This window comes from Thamnophis elegans, chromosome 2 (genome assembly GCF_009769535.1).
Source record: "Thamnophis elegans isolate rThaEle1 chromosome 2, rThaEle1.pri, whole genome shotgun sequence".
Taxonomy (NCBI): domain Eukaryota; kingdom Metazoa; phylum Chordata; class Lepidosauria; order Squamata; family Colubridae; genus Thamnophis; species Thamnophis elegans.
In genome coordinates, this window is record NC_045542.1 from 115,892,444 (window position 1) to 115,911,969 (window position 19,526).

Sequence of the window (19,526 nt, forward strand, 5' to 3'; positions counted from 1 at the left end):
ATATTCGGTTTGCTCCTTCTCTTTAATTGCAAGTGTTAACCTATTCATTTCTGCACATCCTAACATTTTCCTGATCACATTCTCATTTGTAGGAATCTCTTCACTTTTCCAGTGTCATTAGCTTTCTGAGCTAATGATGTGTTAAGAAAAATGCGCTAGAAAATCCTAGGGGAGTTTCGGCAGATGTAACTTTACCAATGATCTGTTTTTAGGTTGCCCTTGGCCTGCTGCAGTTTGGATTTGTGGCCACCTATCTTTCAGAGCCCTTGGTGCGAGGCTATACCACAGCTGCTGCAATCCATGTGCTGGTTTCCCAGCTAAAGTATGTCTTTGGAATCAGCCTGGAAGAGAAATCTGGACCATTGTCAATGATCTATGTAAGTACAAGTAGATACACAGAAGTTGTGTTTCATGAGTATTCTTGTGTCTCCAAATTATGACTTCTCTATCTTGCTTTTTCCCACAGACTTTTGTGGAGATTTGCTCAAAATTACCTGGCACTCACACTGGTACTATGGTCACTGCCTTGATCTCCATGGTTGTCCTTTTGCTCATCAAGCTACTCAATGAGAAATTTGATAAGAAGCTTCCAGCACCTATCCCCATTGAACTTCTCACGGTAATTTGTTTCTCGATGTTCTAAGATCAATGGCTTGCTTGGTTTTTTTCCCCTAAAATGACAATGGAACAAAATACAACCAGCAGTGCAGAAGTCTTGACATAATCTGTTAAATCTGTTAAAATTACAAGAAAAAACTAACTAGCATAATACCTACCAAATACCCTTTGGGAATAATGTTTGGGTGAAATGAATTTTTAATTGTTTTTTTTTTTAAAGAGCAATCATTGGAAGGAATTTGTTTCCAAGCAATTATTGGAAGGAATTAGAATTAGCTTCATCCCTTCTATTACATTGTGGTAGAGAGAAATAAGAATTGTATCCTGTTTCCTAGGAAAAAATATACTCTTTTCATTGAAATGATGATTTTATTTTTTAAAGAAAGGCAGGAGAAATTGAAAGAGTTGGAAACAGAGTTTAGAGAGCTGGTTCTTAAAATTTAGGTCTCAATTCCTGAGCATTCAACTATACTTGATTTTAGCCAAAAGGCCAAGGATTTTGATGACCTGTCATCTTGTTGAACTGCCTGTTACTAAAAATAAGAGACCGATGGTTAATTACTTTGATAATAGCAAGAACGCTTAAACTTATATACCACTTCATAGTGCTTTTACAGCCCTCTCTAAGTGGTTTACAGAGTCAGCATATTGACCCCAACAATTTGGGTCCTCATTTTACCCACCTTGGAAGGATGGAAGGCTGAGTCAACCTTGAGTCTGGTGAGATTCGATCTGCCAAATTGCAGGCAGCCAGCAGTCAGCAGAAATAGCCTGCAGTACTGCATTCTAACCACTGCACCACCACAGCTCATAATATCATTTAGTTTACCGGTAGGTAATTTTCTCTTTTAAAAATATCTCTATGAGATTTTAAGTTGCCGAAGGATATGTTTTTAATTATACACACTGCTGCTTTATTGTTGCTATGATTCATCACACCATCAGCCGGTTGTTCAGACTGGATTTGGTATTTTTGTCCACCTATTGAGTCTTTCCCAAAGACATGGGATAGGCAGATGTATATGTTTGATGGGGTTACGGATATCATGGCAGGCTATAAGCTGTTCTGAGCAAAAGTCTCAATGCCAATGATGTTTTGCTGTAGTTATTCTTGTAATACAATAGGATTGTGTTTGATTTTTTCATAACAACAATTGACCAATTTATACACTCTTTCGAAAAGAACCTAAGATTAAAACAAAATGAAACGAAATGAAAAACTAAGCAAAACTGGCAGATTTTGCAAACTGAGAGATCACTGCAATGCCTCTCTTGTCAGCAGTCATTGACGCTCCATTTCTGAGACCAAAAAGAAAAGGGTTAGAGTGCTGCAATGAGTCTCCTCCGCTCTTATTATGCATCTGAAGAAAGCTTAGCTCAACCTTCCCCAATCTAATGGCCTTTAGAGATATTCATGCTAGCTGGCATTTGGGAAATTCTGGCCCAATAGATAAGAATGAGGCCATCACATTAGAGACATTGCAACCTATTAAATTCCTTCGTTTGGGCCCTTCCTGAGCAGCATTAAATTACCAAAGAATATTTTTCCTACTGCCTTCTTTTTTCAGATTATTGTCTCCACGGGAATCTGCTATGGTGCCAGCCTGAGCAACAAATTTGGGATTAGTGTTGTGGGGGATATTCCCAAAGGGTAAGTGTTCTTGGCTGCTTCCACAAATCCATTGGTTTCAGACAGGGATCGGCTTCAAAGATTTCAGCAACAGGTTGCTGGATGGGTGTGGCCATGGTGGGCATGGCCTAGTCAGCCTCTTGCACCATGGCACCAAGCCTCTGGGAGGGTGAAAACTGCTTTCCCCAGGCTTCAGAGGCCCTCCGGAGGCCGGAAATTGGCCCGTTTCTGGCCTTTCTGAACTTCTGGGAGGCCCATTTTCCCCCCTCCCCGAGCCTCCAAGCTGGCCCTGCACTTACTTCACATCCAAAATAGGCCACGTGGAGGCTCCTGGGAGGGGCAGAGGGAGGTGGGCGGGGCCAGCCAGGGATGGGATTTGGAGGTTCTTGGAACCGGACATAACATTAGCTATGGGTTCTCCCGAACCCGGGCGAACCCATAGTAGGCCACTTATGATCTCAGAGCCATAATATGCCACATTAATTGGTTTCAAAACTGACAGAGGTCTCATTTGGACTGCACGAATTGAAGTTTCCCTTCCTGTTTGGTTAATACTCCTCTTCCCACCCCAGCCCTGGGAAATCGCCTGTTCCTCTCTTCTTTTGCCTTGTGATACCTGTACAGTAGTGTTGCCTTGTGGCATCTATGTTTCTTTATTGTAGTTTGAGATCTCCTGAAGTCCCCAATGGAAGCTATTTTGGGCAGGTGATAGGGAATGCTTTTGCCATTGCTATTATTAGCTATGTCCTTTGCATCTCCCTTGGGAAAATCTTCGCACTCAAGCATGGTTATAGTGTGGACAGCAACCAAGTAAGGCATTTGTTATGCTTTCCTTATCTTGGCTTCCTGGCTCCCCTTTCCTCTTTGCCTTGACTTTATTTTCTCTCTTGATTGCCTTGTCCACTATCTATCTACTCTTGTTGCAGGTAGTCCTCAACTTACAACCGTTGCTTAGCAATGATTCAAAGTTATGAAGAACCCTCCCAAGAATACTAATAGCCCAGCTCTGAAATTCCATTGGCTGTTCCCACCCCACCTACTCCACAGTACCATGACTGAAGGTCAGGCACTCAGCAACTGGCCTACATTTATGGTTATTTGCCACATCCTGCATTCGCATGACCACATTTTATGATGGTTTTGCCAAAACCTGGCATTTATTTCAGGTTTTCAGCCAAACTGCTCCGTAACAAACCATCGATTCACTAAACAATTGCGGTGCTTGCTTAACACGTGCAGTGAACTGTTTTGTGACTGCAGTTCAATTAACAACCGCCACAAAAAAGGTTGTAAAATCAGATTAGTCATGTGGGTGACCTGTGTTATAACTGTTACGACTTACGACTTTAATGGGCAGGCTTCATAATCGTCCTAAGTCGAGAACTACCTGTACTCTACTTCTAAGTCAAAGGATGGGCATGCAGCCTCCTCCAAACTTTTTTTCCCCTCTCCAAATAAAGAAACATACATTGAGCTCTTCTCAAATCTCTTGCAGGAACTGATAGCTCTGGGGCTCAGTAACATCACTGGTAGCTTTTTCCATTGCTACAGCATCAGCTGCTCCATGTCCCGTTCCCTAGTACAAGAAAGCACAGGAGGACACAGCCAGGTAAAGCCCAGATAAGCCTGTAGCCTTTTTCTGATAGGAGGAAGGAATTGTGAAGAAGTTGGAATCGATCAAATGGTTGGATAGCAGAACAGACCTGCAGAGAACTCAGTGAGAACTAATTTAAAGGGATAGATAAGATCACACTTTCTTCACTGATGAATGATGTGGTACAGTTAGCTTTAGAAATTACATCAATTACTCTTGCTGTGAACTGAGGGCGAGCTTGTTTATCCCTAGAAGATAATTTTATTTATATTATGAAATATAATTTTAAAAATACATTTAGGCTATTTTTTAGTGTTTAGTGCTTGACTGGGCCATGTATCTGTCCACAAATATTAAGCAGCCTTGAGTATGCTACTGGAATTAACATGGAGTTCAAAACTTTGTTTCATCACTATTCTCTTTGAATGCATGAGACAAATAACTTATTGAGGGCTGTTTGGCTTCCTGTTTAAAAAAAAACAGTGTCCACCATGACCACAAAAGTGGGCAGTTTTCTACACCTAATGTTTCTAGATCTTTTTGCACTATGACTCCCTCTATCTCCAGACTGCTCAGACAGTTGGAGTGACAGGAAATAGAGCTCAAGACTAAGTAAACAGTAAAAGTAAGTATGTCTCGAACTGAGACAGACATCCATTGACTGTGGATAAATATATGCAGTTTTCTGATAATGATATGGAAAGAGTTTGCCATTTACTTCCTTTTTTCTTTTTACTTTCCAGTTATAGTATCATCAATTGTGAGATTTAGAAAGTACTTTTGGAGATCATCTCGTCCAACTTCCTGCCCAGTGCAGGAATCAATTATTTCAGCATCCCCTTAAGTTGGCCATCTCATCCCTTTTAAAATCCCCATCAAAAGAGAGTCTACTGCCTCTCAAGTCAGTCTCTTCCACTGTTGGCTCTCACTAAATGATGTCCAACTAAATCACATTTTAAACCTATTCTTTCTTTTCCCGTCTTAAGAAACATCTCTGAACAATTCTGCCCTGTATGCTACATGACAGCTCTTCTGATACTTGAACTCCTCTTGCAGCCTTCTCTTCTCCAGACTAAACACACCCATTGCCTCCAACCATTCCTCACAAGTTGTTTCTTCCGAGACCCTGATCATCATGATTGCTCTCTTTTAGACTCACTTCAGTTGTCCAAATACCTCCTAAAATGCAGTACCTAGAACTGGATGCAACATTCTCATTGGAGATGCCAATATTCCATTCAAAATATTCTAGTTTACAGTCTACCCAAAACAGAGTAGAGAGGGTGGATTTCTCCACATTTTCACATTCACTGATGCAGCCTAATATTGATGTTTGTGTGTGTGTGTGTGTGTTTGCACCTACACCACACTATTTGTTTACATTCAGATTGTGATAAATTCAAATCATCTTTCATGTAGCACTGTCCACTGTGTGGTCCCCCTATCCTATATTTATCCCCAAGACATTTTCTACCAGAATGTAACACTTTGTTATCAGCTATGCTGATAATCATCTTTCTGCCCAGCTTGTCAAGGATCTCCCACATAATCTCCTAAAGGGTTTGTTATTCTCTCTAATTTTGCATCTTCTGCAAATTTTACAATCTTTTTAAATCTCTTCATACAACTCATTTTTAAATATATGGGTCAGTATCAGGCCTAAAATGAAGCCTGCAGTACACTACTTGACACTTTTGTGTATCTAGTTTGATTTTTTAAAAATCATTCACATATGCTTATTCGTGACCCGTCAAAACCGCGGTCCACTAAAGCGCGCCCGATCAAAGCGCGTACGTGACGTCATCAGCAGCGCGACAAATAAAATTAAAAATAAATTAAATTAAAATTAAAATAAAATTAAAGCAAGCCGATTCACATAAAGGTAAGGGTTAGGGTTAGGGTTAGGGTTAAGGTTAGGTTAAGGGTTAGGGTTAGGTTTAGGGTTACGTTAAGCGTTAGGGTTAGGTTTAGGGTTAGGTTAAGGGTTAGCGTTAGGTTTAGTGTTAGGTTAAGGGTTAGGTTAAGGGTTAGGCTTAGGGTTAGGTTTAGGGTTAGGTTTGGGGGGGTTAGGGTAAGGTTTTCGCGTTAATTTTAAATTTACCACTCACAGTGCCGTTTTCGTCGCGCTGTGATGACATCACGTACGCGCTTTCATCGAGCGCGCTTTAGTCTACCGCGGATTTGTGGTGGAACCATGCTTATTAACTACAATTTTTGAGTCACTTCTATATTCCTCTAATAGTAGTATAGTCCAGCCTGCTTTGCTAGAATCGCATGGGTTTCAAATATTTTGCTGACATCAAAACACGGCAATCTCCTAAACCGGTCTCTCTGTAAAAAAGGGAAATCACATTGGATGGGCCTGACTTGTTCTTGATAAACCTGCACTGCCAAGCAAGACATTGTCTTCTGAATCCTCACAAACTGTCTAATAATCTGTTCCAATGTTTTGCTCAGTATCATACTGACCAATCAGTCGTTACCCAGGTTCTTTTTCCTCTTTTCACAGTTCTAAAACTTTCTGGGGTCTCCCATCCATGTAATAGCCAGGCCTGCCACTGCTTAGTTTTGGGACCTAAAGTCAGCCAAGTGCTACCATCTGCTGTCTTTAAAACCTGATAAGCTGAAGCTGGAGGAAAGTAAAATTTGACGTTATTTTCTTGCTATGTGAAGCCTGCTTTGTAGTCAGTGGTTCAGAGGTGGGTTCCTACCAGTTCTCACCTATTCGGTAGAACCGGTTCGCCAAATCTACCGAACCGATTAGAAGAGGTTCCACCAGTGGACCCGGAAAGCAGGCCACACCTACAGAAGAGGTTCCAAAAAATTTTGAAACCCACCACTGGTCCTTGGACATGATTATTCTACACTATCATGCTCATATTTATAAAACTCAGTGCCTCTGTGAAAGGTAAGGATGACTACTGCGTTTGTGGTGCAATCAGAACATTGCGTGTGTTGAAGTTGTTTTAACGCAAACCAAAGATGCCTTTTAAAAAACAAGTTTACATCATATTCTTATGCATGCCAGTGCTGTGTGTGAGGTAATTTAAGGTGGTTCTGACAAGTGTCGTTGGCATCTTCATATCCGGTCACATGGGCGGCAAGCCACTCCCATCCAGTCACATGGGCAGCAAGCCACTCCCACAAAGGAGGCCACAACCACAGAGTAGGTTCGAACAGTTTTTGAAACCCACCACTGCAGTTGTTCCCTGTTTTCTACTTTACAGATGGCTACAGTCATCTCTTCTCTCATCATCCTGGCAACCATTTTGAAGATTGGAGAGCTTTTTCGCGAACTACCCAAAGTATGTTCCAAAACTAGGCTGTTCTTTTTTTAAAAAAAAAAAAGTAAATATAATTGGAAAGCTTTATATTTACGCGAAGGTTCTTCTATTCTTATCCATTACATGAATTAAAACTTTGCACTCTAGATAGTGTAAAACAGTATCTTTGCCATTTTCTTTTAGGCTGTCTTAGCTGCCATTGTTATCGTCAATTTGAAAGGCATGTTCAAACAGTTCAAAGATATTCCAGCACTTTGGAGATCTAATTTCATCGACCTGGTAAGTAGGAGACTTCAAGAGGAATCCGAGGGCAGAAAGAGACTGATGGATGACCATAAATTTTGCTTTCTACAAGGAGCTATCATAATTTAGATTATGCATGCAACAGGAATGCATGATACAGTTCTCACACTCAGAAACAGCAAAGAATAACAGTATTATGTAAGGAATATCTGGGGGAAAATTCCAGTGAAAATGTGCTAATTTTCAACATTATAGAAACAAGTAGATAAAGAAATAAAATAGCAAAAAAAACCACCCTGATTTCTATCCTCCCATCACCACCATCATCCAACATTGCTACTAGCGATAGTGTCCTGCACTATATTTAAGAGAAATATTGCTGTTTCTAGAGGGCAGCAAGAAATGTCACATACAATTTTATCCTATAGTTTGGGAGGCTACTTACCCTTAATGATAATGCAGACTTGGACAAAGCAATATGAACATACTTAGAAAAATGATATTCTAGAACTAGTTTCAAGACATGCCAGCTTTTTTTTTCTCTGTGGCAAGATTAAAATCATGTCATAATTAAAGGACATTCGGATATAAGAGTCTTCATATCTTGAGTGATACTTAGTAATTACTTTATTTGATGCATAAATTATAGATCATTTACTTCCATAGATTTGAGGCTGTTACACATTGATTCCCAAAGGCAAGGAGACTGGATGTGTTCCATACTTTGGGAGGTGAGATAATGAAGATGATTTGTTAAATTTGTATGCTACCCAAATCTCAACAATTCTGGACAGCCTCACAACATTCAAATACATTACAATGAAACATTTTTTTTAAAAAAAGATGGGAAGTATGATTAAGATAGTCCAAAGCAAATTTTTTCCCCCAAGCTACAACACCCACCTCACATGGTCTTTTCAGCAAGAATACACAAGGCAGGTCAAAGTCGAGATCGTCCTGCAAACCCCCAGAATCAAACTAGGTATAGCTTTAACATAAATAACAAGCAGTCTGAATGGATTCTGGGAGTAAATCAGTAATCATGTGGTTATGCAGTATTGGTGTTCAATGGCTGGATCTGCTCCCTTAGGTTGGCAAATTGACTGAAACCAATTTCTACCAATTGTAGCATCCAACAGGGGGAAAAAACCTTGAAGAGAGTGTGGCAGTAATCTCACTGCAAAGTAATTTGTATTTTCAAAGCATCTACTGCACTGAATGTTTCATATCATTGTTCTATTGCCTCCAACAGAGAAGATTTCAGAATTCTTCATGTTGTTTTAATATCTTTGCTGATGTGGTTGTACCTCCATGTTATTCTTTAATGCTATAGGTTTTGCAATAGGGTGTTTTTTTCCTTCATGCTTATGTATTCCATAGCTAAGATATAATAGAACAATAACAATGTCCTATAGGGTTATTAAAAAGCATCTCTGCACCATCAGTAGCCTACCTGATATAAACCCAATTGTTTTCAAATTTTTAGACAAGGTTAGTTGTCTATGGAGATTCTCAGTCATCCAGGTCATGGTTGTCCATGTACCTTTGGGTCAACAAGGTTAGGCACAGGGATGGGTTCCTGCCAGTTCTAACCTCTTCTATAGAAGAGGTTCCACAAATCTACAGTGCCGTTTAGAACTGGTTCCAGCTCCCTCCCCCCCCCTGCCCATCCACACATCATCAAGATGAAGATCGAGAGGAGGAATTCTGGGAGTTGAAGTCCACAAGTCTTAAAACTGTCAAGTTTGAACACCCCTGGGTTTTTTTTTTTCCTAAAGGGTTAAGGGTGCAAGGATCTTGTAACTTGACAACTTTAAGACTTGTGTGCTTCCAATGCCAGAGTTTCTGAGCCAACATTTTGATTGCTAAGCAAGAGCTTAAGTGTTGTTAAGTGAGTTTCACCACATTTTACAAGTTGGCCATGCCTACCCAGTCACATGGCTGGCAAGCCACTCCCACCCAGTCACATGGATGGCAAGCCACTCCCACAAAGCAGGCCACACCTACAAAAGAAGTTCTAAAAATTTTTGAAACCCACCACTGGTTAGGTAGGACCACTGGCCAGCTGCAATGGCATGCTATTCTGCACCAATTCACATGTGCTAACATAACTCAAAACTAATAATTACTGAAATGTCTCCCTCTTCTAAAATTGAATGGCAATTCCAGTGATGCCTTCAGTACTGTTATTCTCTCATTCTCATACCTCCAGCTTATCTGGCTTGTAACTTTTGTTGCTACGCTACTCTTGAACCTTGACTTGGGACTGGCAGCAGCTGTGGCATTTTCACTCTTCACTGTCATCTTCCGGACTCAGATGTGAGTATTGCACCAGCTAGTAAGAGGATGGGAGAAAGGTTTGGGAATTGTTTTCTGCTAGACTTCTAAAGTGCAGCAATATGAGGCATTTATATAAGGCATTTATATTCTTCCCCATTTCAAAAGATTCAGTTCAAAAGATTGGTTTGTTCGAAGATAGGATAATTTTAAGAAACTGAGAGGCAGAACTGTGCTAACTAACACACACACACACACACACACACACACACACAAACAGGAACCATGAGTTATGGTGGTGCAGAGGTTAGAATGCAGTATTGCAGGCTACCTCTGACTGCCGGCTGCCTGCAGTTTGGCAGTTCGAATCTCACCCGGCTCAAGGTTGACTCAGCCTTCCATCCTTCCGAGGTGGGTAAAATGAGGACCCAAATTCTTGGGGGCAATATGCTGACTCTGTAAATCATTTAGAGAGGGCTGTAAACACTATAAAGCGGTATATAAGTCTAAGTGCGATAGATAGATAGATAGATAGATAGATAAATAGATAGATTACTTATATATATTAAAATTACTTATATAAACAATTAATACAAAATCCAGTAAAGAAATGTTAATATGTAACTATATAAAGCAAGCAGCTTCTTTTTCCATGAGGAATTCCAGATATATATGTCACATTCCTATTGTGAGAGCAGATCAAACCCTTTGCTAGTCCTTTTTCTCTTTTATCACATTTCCTAAGGCCTTATTATTCCATTTTGGGGCAAGTGTCCACCACAGGAATTTACAAAGACATTGCTGAGTATCATAAAGTAAGTATATCAAAATGATTAAAGGAGATGATTGTCAGGAACTGTATCGAAATAGATAGATAGATAGATAGATAGATAGATAGATAGATAGATAGATAGATAGATAGATAGATAGATAGATGATAGATAGATAGATATAGAGATAGAGATAGAGATAGAGATAGAGATAGAGATAGAGATAGAGATAGATAGATAGATAGATAGATAGATAGATAGATAGATAGATAGATAGATGATAGATTAGATAGATAGATATAGATATAGATATAGATATAGATATAGATATAGATATAGATATAGATATAGATATAGATATAGATAGATATAGATATAGATATAGATATAGATATAGATATAGATATAGATATAGATATAGATATAGATATAGATATAGATATAGATATAGATATAGATATAGATATAGATATAGATATGTTTATTACTAAACTTTCTATGCCATTCTTCCCAGTTTGGCTCTGAGCAACTTACAAGGCAATACATCAAAGATACTTTTTTGAAAAAACAGGCAACATAGCAAATAATATTGTGAAGTACTCGGTGTTTGCTTGCAGATATTTCATTACCTGAGTAGGTAACATCATCAGTAGTACTGACTATGGGGTTTACTCTCTAATTGCAGTGGCTTGCCATGCCAGTTTTGGTGGAAATGTGGTTTTCTCCTTGGTAGTTCCTTGATTGGGATGTTATTTTCTCCTTGATTGTTCCTCTGGAGTAAATCCCTGCTTATGTTATTGCAACATTATTGTAATAAATAACATCCATGGGCAGGGCTATATAATGTCTCCTGAAGGTCTTATTGAATAGTCAAGTTTTTACAGTCCTATGAAAACCCACCAGGGAAGAAGTATTGCAGATCGGAGTGGGCAAGCTGTTCCACAAATACAGAGCACCACTGTGAACACCCAATTAGGCCCCGATCCCTGCAGGGGAAAAGTCCATATTGTGCTTGTTAATCCTCTGGGAAACCTCCTCTAGCCAAGAATTATAGTTATTATGTTGGGTTTAAATGACACAACTGACACTTCTTGCCTGTGATCTCTGAGAAATTATGTGCCCAGCAATACAACAGAGAATGATCAATAAGGCTGCTGTGATTACATCAAGAGCAATCCTCTTGCCCAATATTTCTGCTTCTTTTGTGGAGGCTGGTCTCCCGTCTGTCTGTCTGTCTGTCTGTCTGTCTGTCTATACCTATACCTATACCTTTACCTATACCTATCTATATCTATATTTCTATCTATCTATCTATCTATCTATCTATCTATCTATCTATCTATCTATCTATCTATCTATCTCTATCTATCTATCTATCTATCTATCTATCTATCTATCATCTATATATATATATATATATATATATATATATATATATATATATATATATAATATCAGTATATCTATCTATCTGTTTATCTATATCTTTATCTATATCTATATCTATTTATTTATCTCTATCTATCTGTATATCTATATCTTTATATCTATATCTATATTTATATCTATCTATCATCTGTATATCTATATCTATATTTATATCTATCTATTTATCTATCTCGATCTGTCTGTCTGTCTGTCTGTCTGTCTGTCTATCTATCTATCTATCACTATCACTATCACTATCACTATCACTATCACTATCACTCTATCTATCTATCTATCTATCTATCTATCTATCTATCATCTATATATATATCTAACTATCTATCAGTATATCTATCTATCTGTTTATCTATATCTTTATCTATATCTATTTATTTATCTCTATCTATCTGTATATCTATATCTTTATATCTATATCTATATTTATATCTATCTATCATCTTTATATCTATATCTATATTTATATCTATCTATTTATCTATCTCGATCTGTCTGTCTGTCTATCTATCACTATCACTATCACTATCACTCTATCTATCTATCTATCTATCTATCTATCTATCTATCTATCTATCTATCTATCTATCTATCTATCTACCGTCTTTAGATCCTGTTTTATACATATCCTGACGTTCCTGATTTTTCTTTAAAAATAAACAGGTTTCTGATCGAGCTCTATTTATTCTGATCTTTGAATAGTAATTCTCTTTTCTTAACATTTGGGTTCCTTCCCCCCGTTCCCGCCACAGGCTAAGGAAATACCAGGTGTGAAAATTTTCCACTCCTCTGCTACTATCTATTTTGCTAATGCTGAACTGTATGCAGAGGCCCTGAGAAAAAAGGTGAGAAAAATTAGAGTTTGCTCTTGTATTTGCTTGGTTGCTCATTCATGGCAATCTACGACCTGTAAAATAGCTTTGGGCTGTATTCCACTGAGAAGGAATCCAGAGACAGATGCCCTTTCAACTCTCGTGTGAGAGGGCCCTTGTGGTGCATTTGAATCATTGACCTGAAATAAACAGGATCAAATGCTTCACTTTATGCATTTTTATTCCAAATATAAAGCTGTTACGAAATGATGAAAAGCTCTGAATTAAAGCAGCAACATTAAAAGCAGCGCAAGGGTCAACCTGCATTTCTTATCGAAATCCACATTCAGGCACATCAAAATTGATACCAATTTTCCCAAGAGGGTGTGTGTGTGTGTGTGTGTGTGTGTGTGTACGTACGTACATATATACATACATACATACATAGAGTGGTGGGATTCAGCCAATTTGCACCACTTCGGGAGAACTGGTTGTTAACTTTCTGAGCAATTTGGTGAACTGGTTGTTGGAAGAAATCATTAGGGCAGAGAACCAGTTGTTAAATTATTTGAATACCACCACTGCATGCATAAATGCATGCATGCATACATACATACATTTCCTCTCTTGGAGTAAAATAAAATTTTAATTGATGATTCAGACTAGAAAATTTTTATAGGAACTTCAATTTGCCCAGCCATCTCAATGTTGCTGTTCTGATTAAATTCAGAGTTTACTTTCCCTGTGTACAGCTTACAGCTTATGTAAGCAATAACTGATGATAAGAAAGAAAATAATACTGGTGAATGAATGGATTGTGAGAGATGCTACAAGCTGGGATAAACAAATTTGTGTTTGCCACATGCATGAGAGATAATGAGAGTTTTGCAGGCAGTCGTCTTCACCAGAAACCTTCTTCCCATCCCCAAAATCTTCTGCCACATTCCCAGACACCCAGAGGGGTCTTTGAGGAAGATCTTTGTGAATGATGACAAGTGGACATAAGAAAAGCCATTTCCGATCCACTCCCCAACCACCCACAGTCTGTCCCAGGCTGTGTAAGTAAATAGCAGCTCCCTGAATTGTATTCAGAAATTGACCAAAAACAAATAAAGGTCTTTATCACGGATCAACAGTTTTTCTTAATCAATGACTGGTGCCAGTTAATAGCTCCTATCTTCTGTTTTGAAATACATTCTGTTTCAAGGCTGTCCTCATAGCAGACCCTTATAATGGCATAATCTAATCATGAACTCACCTGACATGTATAGCTTTCTCTCTCCAAAAAGACTGTCAGTTCTGGATGAGTAAAATAGCAATAGCAATAGCAGTAGACTTATATACCGCTTCATAGGGCTTTCAGCCCTCTCTAAGCGGTTTACAGAGAGTCAGCATATTGCCCCCAACAATCCGGGTCCTCATTTTACCCACCTCGGAAGGATGGAAGGCTGAGTCAACCCTGAGCCGGTGAGATTTGAACCGCTGAACTGCTGATCTAGCAGTAGCCTGCAGTGCTGCATTTAACCACTGCGCCACCTCGGCTCTTTTAAAGAATCAATGAGCACTGAGTAAATAAACAATTGGTAAAATAAATAATGGGTTAGTGCAAGCCCTTACCCACTCATCTTTTGGTACTTTATGACCATATTTTTTCCACCATTTTACCCACTGAAGTGGCCCAATAAACTGGTGTAAGGGAAAGTGCAAAATAACTCTTTTTTATTTTAGTGAAACTTTTCTTACCAGATATCAATCCATCACATTATTTCAAATATCAATTTATACTTGAACTTATACTTCTCAGTGTGTAAACTCCACCATCCAAAGCCTCTGTTAGAAGCCTGGTGAAATGAAAATGAGTAAAATGGATCTTGGTGTCTTCCAAGAACATCTGTAGGATATGACAAAAAAAAAGTCAACATGGGAAACATAACAATACAAACAAAGCTCTGCCTGGTTTTGATATGCATTGATGCACATCAAATTGATGATATTGATGATATGCAAGACATATGAAAAACAGGCAGAGTTTCAACCTCACCATTGTGTCTCCATCTTGACTTTTCCCCCATAACCCATCATGCACCAGAACATTGGCAGCTGTCCATTATTTCTATAGAATAGAATAGAATAGAATAGTGGAGTTGGAAGGGACCTTGGAGATCTTCTAGTCCAACCCCCTGCCCAGGCAGGAAACCCTACACCACTTCAGACAAATGGTTATCCAATATCTTCTGAAAAACTTCCAGTGTTGGAGCATTCACAACTTCTGGAGGCAAGTTGTTCCACTGCTTAACTGTTCTAACTGTCAGGAAATTTCTCCTCAGTTCTAAGTTGCTTCTCTACTTGATTAGTTTCCACCCATTGCATCTTGTCTTGCCCTTAGGTGCTTTGGAGAATAGTTTGACACCCCCCCCCCTCTTGTTTGTTGCAACTCCTGAGATATTGGAACACTGTTAAGAATTTGTCTCTTTTATAGAGTAGCATTGATGTGTGTCATCTCATTGAAAAGAAGATGAAAGCTCTGAAAAAGAAGCAAAAGAAAGACAAAAAAGAAGCCAAGGTACATTTTTCTGACTAGTATTTTTTCTTCTTCTAAATTCCGAGCAGAAGATTTTCCACAAAGATACCTGGATCTGGTTTATCTATAGGTAATTAGAAAAGGAAGAAGGGGTGCAAACTAACCTTCACTAACCTGGAGTTCTTCAGATATTTTGTATACTACATCCTCATTATTTACAAATAGACATGGATAAAGATGTCTGGCTGGCTGGCTGGATTGTACTGCTGCATTGCTATATTTTCATACAGGATATTGAAAACTCTTATGCTCAGAGCACTGCAGGACTACAACTCTCTGCTTTATTGACACAAAACAGAACAAAAATCCTAAGAGTCAGGTTTAGCCAAAATCAATATCCCTATCAGTTCCATATCAATAGTTTATGTGGAGAAAAACAAAGTCTTTATTCAGCTTTGGGTATCACATCATTATTTGTTCCCATACTGTACTGAACTCTGATTTGGTTTAATTATGGCATGTGCAATAAGCTACCGTTGTCGTAACTTTTGTCATTTTCTTCCTTGATCCAAAATTAATTCAGTGTTTCTTAAAATGTCATATGAAGAAAGAGTTCTGTGATCATTGTCATAAATGTTTTCCTCTTGTTTTTGGTAACAGAAAACGGCTAGAAAATCTGGAGAAAACAACCCTGGATTTGAGGATATGGAGATGGATGCAAAATCACAAGTACTGTACCATGTACAATCATTTTAAAAAGAGAAAGTGCAAACAATATTGCCCAGGCGTTTAGGACATTACCATACCTGAGTAAATCCATTTGTACACTGTATGTATGTATTTCTTTGTAAATGAGCACCTTTGGCTTCAAAACTCAGCAAAGTAGAGATTAAATGTTCAATAACCATGCAACAAAAGTGGTAAGTCTTTGCTGAGCTTCCTATGTCAATATGGATTTACAAGTGATACTTTCTCCAGCCAAAGTTTTCAAAGATCTGAGATTTCAGATCAGACCTGGAGTTGAGAGGGATGTCATTAGGTAGAGACTAAAGAGATACCGCTATCCCGTTCCGTTCATAGAGATGCACCTGATGAAATCATACTTATGTTTACCATTAAGGCAACTTTATATTTACAGTCCTAATATTAAGCTGATCTAGACAATCCCTTCCCACAAATGGATTTCTCACTGATTTGTATGGACCTAATTTTCATTATTCTAAGCAGTGCCTGATCATATACAGAATTATTTGTGCAGTTAGCTATGTAATAATTGTAGCTATATAATATATTCACAATAGGTTTTTGACATTTGACAGATGCATTTTGACCAAAAATGCAGTTCTGATATATTGTACCTCTGTGCTCACACAGCTATGCACATGCACCCTATGTGCACAAACACTCACACTCACATGCAAACAGAGAGACGTTATTACTCTCAAGTACTAAAAAGTAGTGAGATGCTTTTTACTAGGTTAGTAAGTTGTCATGATAGTACTTTCAACGTGATACAACCACTGCTAAGATAAATACAAGGAGATATCACTGCTTTAGACTTCTTGTTTCTTTCACCAAGTTTGTTCATATTTTTTTCCTAAGGAAATTTGCATACCCCCCTATGTCAGTGATGGCGAACCTTTTTGGTACAGAGTGCCCAAACTGGAAGGCGTGTGCACGTGCATTCATGCACGCATGCACCAGGGCGCAATGACCAACTGGCCGGCACATATGCGCATCTCGGAAACCCGATGACCAGCTGGCTGAACTGGGGAGATGGTGTGCATGCCCACAGAGAGGGCTCTGCATTCTACCTCTGGCATGTTAGGTTCACCATCACAGTTATATGCCTTTGTTCATTGTCTCCAAAAGCTAGCATTCTGACATTCCAAATATTTTTCTGGGTTCTAAGTTAAGGTGTGAGATCCCAACACATGATTATGATCTGTCCACAGGAAGGGATTTCCCGTTTCCAGCAGAACTCAGTCCATACCTTTCACACTCCAGGGTACTTGAGAGACCGCCTCCTGCCAATTACCTCCCTATGACCAATTAGATCCCACAGATTAGGCCTCCTCCGAATACCATCAGCTAGCCAATGTCGATTGTCGACCCCTCGGGGGAGGGCCTTCTCTGTGGCTGCTCCGGCCCTCTGGAATGATCTCCCCGTGGAGATTCGGACCCTCACCACCCTTCAGGCTTTCCGCAAAGCCGTCAAGACCTGGCTGTTCCGGCAGGCCTGGGGCTGATGAGTTCCCAGCCCCACTTGAATTGTTGTGATTGTTGTGTAGCTTTTAATCTGTTTTTTGGATCTTGTTTTTGTCTTGTTTGTTTTTTGTATCTCCCCCGTCCCCACTTGTTTGTTAGCCGCCCTGAGTCCCTCGGGAATAGGGCGGCATACAAGTATAATAAACATAAACAACATAAACATAAACAAACTCCACACCTACTCAAAGGCAGCCCCTGGAGAATCCCTCCAAGTAATCAATTCTGCTTCTCCTTTTTTGCAGGAACCAGAGGAAGGCACAGCAGGTACAGAGAGCAATGGGACTGTGGTGGCTTGCGATCCCCCAAGTAACCATCAGCCACAGTCTTGTGGCAACCCCAGTTTAAATAGTCTGGGGCTGGAAAAACCTTCTATCCACACAATCATTCTGGACTTCAGTTCTGTCACCTTTGTGGACACTGTCTCTGTAAAGACCTTAAAAAATGTAAGGACAAGGGAAGGTTTCAGATGTATGGCTGTGCCACAGGTGGTATTCAGCAGGTTCTGACCAGTTCTATAGAACCAGTAGAAGAAATTTTGAGTAGTTCGGAGAACCGGTAAATACCACCTCTGACTGGCCCCACCCCCATCTATTCTCTGCCTCCCGAGTCCCAGCTGCTTCGCTAAACTTAAAAGGATTGAAAGAACAAATGGAGGGGGAGAATATGACTTTGTTGAAATAACTTTCTCAGAAATTATTTTCAACTGTGCATCTTCCCATTGCGATGGACTTTAGCTCCCTCTAGCGTGCTCTCAGGGATAATGGAATTCCAACTGCAAAACATCTGGATCATGGTACCTTAAAGGAGAACTCCATTAGCAGTTTCCTTACCTAGCCTAAATTGGCCAACTGGGCAAACGCACATATTTATTCTGGTATTTCAACTCTGCTGTTTCTGCTTTGTTGCCTTCTGCAGATATTTAAAGATTTCCAGGAGATTGAAGTGGAGGTGTTACTTGCTGGTTGCCATGGTAAGAAAGACCCGGGAAGTTTTAACCTTGGGAGTGGGTGTACCTTGAATTAATTGTTCCTCTTTTGGCTTCAGGCCCTGGCTCTTGTGTGTCAGTCCAAGTCTGTCTCATGGGCATTTATGAGTTTTGGCATCACAGGTAGCCCTTGACTTATGAATGGTCATTTAGCGGCTGAAGTTACCATGCACACCCCCTCCCCCAAAGCTACTTATGACCTGTTTTCAGAGTTCCTATATCAGCTCCTTCCCTGTCGTGATATGGTCACATTTTGGGTACTCAACAACCAGCCTGCACTTATGGCCTTTTGCAATACCCCACAATCACATGGCCATGATTTATTATGGTTTTGCCAGTGTTTGCTTCCGGTTTCCAGCAAAAATTCCCCAATGGCATATGGTGGGTTCACTTAGGAACTGTGACATTAACTTAACAACCTCCACATTTGCTTAATGGCTGCCACAAATAAGGTTGTAAAATTGGGTCCAGTCATTTGATGATCTACTTTACAACTATCAAGACTTGTGACCATAATTGTCCAGCTCAATTACAGTCTTAAACCAAAGACTACCTGTATGAGTTTCAGCAAAAGGCCACACTTGCAGGGATAGAGCTGCAAATACTGTGAAGAGACCAAAACATTATTTGTTGCCTTTAAGTATTAATCTATACCTTTGCAGCCTAGATTCAATCAGACTAAAAGCTAGGATATACATATATCATAGTTTGGTATTATTTAAGAGTCCCATGAGGATAGCCTGGGAAAAATCAACCTTTTTTCCCTAAATTTAACTCAACCCCTGTGGAAATTTCTGCTAAAGCAAAAGAATAAATGAGTCTCCCCATAGAATGCCACCCACCAGGCCCATAGCATTGCCTCTCCCAGCTTGTGACCTTTGGTTGTATTGTGCAACACCAGCTGGAAATAGAAGAATGGTAGTTCAATGCACCTGGATTGGGGGAGGCATGTAGCATGTAATGACAACTGGAAGTAATTTTGATCAAGGAAAGAGAGTACAAAGTTAAGGGGGTGTAAGAGTTCCCAGTCTTGAAGAGACTTTCTAGTAAGAAAAACAAGCAGGAAACTCGCAAAATAAAT

The 19,526-nt window shown here is 39.4% G+C and overlaps 1 protein-coding gene across 1 annotated transcript in view; it reads left to right on the forward strand.

The window, feature by feature from the left end:
• Positions 1 to 19,526, forward strand: part of CELSR3 (cadherin EGF LAG seven-pass G-type receptor 3) — a 155,008-nt gene that overhangs the window by 134,021 nt on the left and 1,461 nt on the right. Inside the window, exons 40-54 of the mRNA XM_032239098.1 lie at positions 213 to 377; positions 467 to 619; positions 2,187 to 2,269; positions 2,911 to 3,058; positions 3,744 to 3,857; positions 7,070 to 7,147; positions 7,310 to 7,405; positions 9,582 to 9,688; positions 10,392 to 10,461; positions 12,612 to 12,704; positions 15,151 to 15,234; positions 15,625 to 15,633; positions 15,853 to 15,921; positions 17,703 to 17,903; positions 18,376 to 18,430. Of these exons, the coding sequence (XP_032094989.1) occupies positions 213 to 377; positions 467 to 619; positions 2,187 to 2,269; positions 2,911 to 3,058; positions 3,744 to 3,857; positions 7,070 to 7,147; positions 7,310 to 7,405; positions 9,582 to 9,688; positions 10,392 to 10,461; positions 12,612 to 12,704; positions 15,151 to 15,234; positions 15,625 to 15,633; positions 15,853 to 15,921; positions 17,703 to 17,903; positions 18,376 to 18,430 (1,525 nt within the window). The remainder of the gene's footprint in view (positions 1 to 212; positions 378 to 466; positions 620 to 2,186; positions 2,270 to 2,910; positions 3,059 to 3,743; positions 3,858 to 7,069; positions 7,148 to 7,309; positions 7,406 to 9,581; positions 9,689 to 10,391; positions 10,462 to 12,611; positions 12,705 to 15,150; positions 15,235 to 15,624; positions 15,634 to 15,852; positions 15,922 to 17,702; positions 17,904 to 18,375; positions 18,431 to 19,526) is intronic.